The 4591-nt window shown below is 38.7% G+C and overlaps 1 protein-coding gene across 3 annotated transcripts in view; it reads left to right on the top strand.

Moving 5' to 3' along the window:
- Positions 1-4591, top strand: part of tmeff2a (transmembrane protein with EGF-like and two follistatin-like domains 2a) — a gene marked incomplete at its 3' end in the record, with an annotated part of 180747 nt that overhangs the window by 95824 nt on the left and 80332 nt on the right. For all 3 annotated transcript variants that reach the window (XM_032512961.1, XM_032512960.1, XM_032512959.1), the window contains 1 exon segment: positions 3043-3172. In XM_032512961.1, the coding sequence (XP_032368852.1) occupies positions 3043-3172 (130 nt within the window).

The raw sequence follows: 4591 nt of genomic DNA, 5'->3' as shown, positions 1-4591 counted from the left end.
AACCATAGTCCTCAGAAATCCACCGGAGGTTAGAATGACAACACAACAAAAGAGGAAGGTGATGGACATCCAGTCGAAAATGAGGGACATCCAGCGGGGGTTGTGCGGCGGTAGGAGCATCAATGAATCGTCAAATTGTTTAGAAATTTAAAATGTCTTAACATGATTCCAATATATTGTTAGACAGTATCAATCAGCCGCTTTGTGGTTAATAGGCTTACTGGCCTATAGGTAAGGTAGTCACTAAGATACAGTTCATCCCAAAGGATTCACTGTGCCACAAGTATGTATTAAAACATGATTCATAAAATCATGCCAACAATTATTATTTTAATACCACAGTATTCTACGCACTAAAAAGGTATATAGCCTACAAAGGTTTTAGGCTGCCCTACATGTTATTGTAGGCCCAGTTTTGTAACAAATCTTAAACAATAAATCTAGTAGGGGGTCCCTGCTCCGTATCTCTTCCACTTAAGGGGTCCTTGGCTTAAAAAACATTAAAGACCCCTGCGTTAGAGACTTAAAGGGGAACTGAAGTGGAGACAAAGAGCGATGAGCTCCATAGCCTTGTTCCTGTGGAACTCTCAACCGAGCCCCTTGTCCTTGCCACCCCCAACAGGAACACATTTTCACACATTCCCCATTGTTCAGCACATTTACATTTAATCGGGTTATGGGCCATGACTGCGGTGGAACAATTTCTCTGGACCCTCTGATAACTATTCTTTCTTCCCAGGGAATTGAAGGGAATGTTTCTCAATTGAATGATCACATTTGTTATTCCTGTGGTGCAGCACAAGGGAATCAATATCAAATCAAATGAATATCTCTCCCCCATAGCCAAAAAAAAAGAGAAAACTAAGACTCGGGGCTCTTGTGCCATCAGTCATCTGAAAAATCTAGGGTTGCTCCGAAGCCAACAAACCATGTGGGGAAATGAATGAGTAATGTTCTCTTCTCTAGCAGCTACTTTGCTCAGTGCCCTTGAGCAAGTCAGTCAACCTGCTCCTCTCCGGTGGAGCAACACCAGGGGTGAGCAGCTGTAGATGCTGGATGGTTTTCTGAAGATATATGAAGCAGTTTGTGACTATGACCGATTTAAAACAATGTGTAGCACATTTTCTTTGTAAACCAACTGACTAAAAAAGCAACAGCAAAGTAGAAAACACTGCAGTAGGTATTATTTATTATGAATTCAAAGGCGTTTTCACACATTATAGTTCAGTGCGGGGGTGAATAGCACCAGGTTTCATATTGTTTGGAGAGAGAATATGATGCACACTGGTCATTGGTTATTACACAGACGACCAGCCATGCATGGTCATAATAGGTTATGGATCATCCATTAAATCATACATAGGTCCCTAAAAGTGTGTGCAAGGTTGAAATTGCAGTCTAGTAAACTCACAGTTTGTTTGATTCACTTCCTATATTTAGTTCGGATTGTAATTTTTGTTCAAAGTGAACTGAACTCTAGTGCCCCTGGAAGTGAACCGAGACCCCCGAGTTTGAATGAGCTTTCACTCAACCCCAAACAAACTGGACTAGAGATGTTCAGATACTGATACCAGTATCGGTATTGCCTCCGATACTGCCTAAAACGCTGGTATCGGTATCGGGAAGTACTGGAGTTCATGCACCAATCCAATACCACATTATAAAGCCCTGAAGAAAATCTACGTTAAAGTAGTTTATTTATGTTTTTTACGTAATAACTGACTGTCAAACAGCATAATAAAAGAAAGTTCTGTGGCGTTCATTGTTTGAGAGCTTAACCTGAGACAGACCAACAACAAAGAAATAATAATATAGAGCTGTTAAAATATATGATACGCTGGTATCGGAATGGCGTCGGACCGTCTCTATACTGGACTATCCGACGAAACGCTCCAGGGTTCGGTTAACACGGTGTGAAAGCAAACTAAAGCAAAGGCAACCTTAGACTCAAAAAGTCAGTTAAAATGGTTCATCATAATTGTGTGGGTGTGGTTTGAGCAGGATTGTCACTTCATTCAAATATTGCTTAACTGATTGGTGCACGGAAATACATGACATCTCCTCTTTCCAAGTTCCACTTAAAACTAGTTCAAAACCCAAACGGTCCTAACTTTGGCAGACTTTAGTGTGTTCATGTAGGATCACTCATAGTAAGAAGCTAATTGAGAGAATATATGTTCAGGGCCTTTAAAATTGTGATTACATGTCATTTTCATAATTGGATACAATTCTGACAAGGCATGCGTCCAACTGTTCTTTATAACCGAAAATAGATAGCTAGTGATAGTCAAATCTCCAAACTAATTAATAGATTCGTCAAAATGTGCGTTCTGTTTCAATATAATGGAAGTAATGTATCTTTTTTAAATTGTTGGTGAATGCGTATACTACAGTCCTAGTACAGTGACTCCTTGGGGATTGTTAATGCATTTTAATTTACCATGCTTTATCATTATCATCTAGTCATAATTCAACCAATTTGGTAAACTGGACTAGTTAAATCCAAAACCTTTTACGTCTGTTTCACCAAGGTGGGCCGAAAACATAACACAATACATTTCACACTGACAAAACTGCACATCGGACCATAAAACAAACACACATCAACCTTAAAAACTTACTCCCACATTAGTATTATTATTATTATAATTAATCTTTAAAGGTCAAAACCAGAAGTTTGTGTTTTAAGGCACAACATTTTCACCTCGATTTTCCTTTTTAAATGTTGTTTATATCTATTTGTTCTTTATCAATTTGTGTATTTTACTTTTTTTCATTTTTCAGAGAAATTGGCTTGCAAAATGCAAATACTGTACTGTACAGTGATACAATCTTTCCTTCTCTCACTTCACTTCCATTACTCCAGAATGTACTTACCCTGTCAAGACAATGGCGTCTCTCCTGAAAATCTACATATTGAATGAACGTTCAGCTTTATTTAAGTTTTTTTTGTTTGTTTTTTTTGTTTTAGATAACCCTTATATGACCACTTTAGCTTTTTATCCTCATCTTCTTAACAGTTTTCTCCTCTTCTCTCTGCAGTGCAACAATGACTATACCCCAGTGTGCGGATCCAACAATCAGAACTACCAGAACGAGTGTTTCCTACGCAGGGATGCCTGCAAGCAGCAGTCTGAAGTACTTATAATGTCAGAAGGTGCCTGTCCTGCTGGTATGTACAGTTACATTAAGGCGCCTCCACAGATTTATAAACAAGCAAACACACATCACACGCACGCACGCACACACACACACACACACCCACACACACACACACACTTACACCGACAGAAACACTCTAGTAAGACGGTAACACTCACTTGTGCTGTCTGTAAGCATGCAGATGAGATGATGAAGCTAGGATGCTAGAAAACGTAAACCTAATTTGAACATTGTATACATAGTTGGTACATGTTAAGGCTTAAATAGTACAATCATCAATACATGCAAATGCTTCCAGTGGATGAGGTTCAGTAATTGCAGAGGTATTTGTATGATGACTTCAAAGGAATAACAAAAAATGACTAGAGGTGACAGACTGATGTAATGTTTCTGAGTTACATGTAACAAGCGCGACTACAATGACAGTGACAGGTGTTGGCATTGAACAGATGAAGATTTCACCATAGCTGCACAAAGTTCTCTAAAGAAACTGAGTAATGCATTGCTCAGTAGGCCTCTTGGCCAAATGCTGGGTGTTAAAAAAAAAAGTCAATTACACATTTTATTTATATCCGGTGTGTTAAACAGAAAGTACAAGAAAGCTTGACAGCTGTGACCTTTCATTAAAGAATGTTTTAAATAAATGTCAAAAGGCATAAAATTGAAATACTTGCCAAATTGTCATAGGTAGTTACTGTAACACAGTTGCCAAGAGGCATGCTCAACAAAGCAGAAAATTGAATGGCTGAATCACACATCATCATCATAGCCACTTCATTCTTTTCTGGAATGTGTAGACATTCCTTTTTTCATTATCTTTTTCAAAGAGTACTTAGATAATAACTTAAGGTACCCAGAGAAAGATGCTTGTATTTATTTTTAAATAAATACAATATGTTTGACTAATAGAGTACAATAAAGAATACGTACAGTATTTGTTGGAATAGGACTGGGCAATATGACCAAAATAGTTTATCCCAATATAGATCATTTCATAGTAGGGCTGACGTCTCCAGGTTGATTGATCGATTGGTTGGACGATATGCTCTTGTACGACCAAATTCTTATTGGTCGGACAGTCGCTGGTGTTACTTTCATAAGGTCGAACAAAACATTTTTTCCCACCTGGAAATGCCAGGCGCTCTTCTGAAATACACCCAGCTGGGAGTGCCAGAGAGATAGCACGCTTTAGAGGCACAGCATTTTTTTTCAGCTGAGGCAATATTATTGAGTCTGGTTGCTATGATACGGAATACCCGCAGAAGTAAAGATGTCGACGGTCTGCACCCACCATATGGGTCAGCACCAATCTTATATATAAAGAATATACTGTATATACTACCATTCAAAAGTTTGGGGTCACTTACAAATATCCATACCAATCCCTTACAGAAATAATAGCAGCTGATCTGAGCGGGGGGGGGGGGGG

This window comes from Etheostoma spectabile, chromosome 4 (genome assembly GCF_008692095.1).
Source record: "Etheostoma spectabile isolate EspeVRDwgs_2016 chromosome 4, UIUC_Espe_1.0, whole genome shotgun sequence".
NCBI classification, from domain to species: Eukaryota; Metazoa; Chordata; class Actinopteri; order Perciformes; family Percidae; genus Etheostoma; species Etheostoma spectabile.
This window is presented reverse-complemented; position numbering and strand designations above follow the sequence as displayed.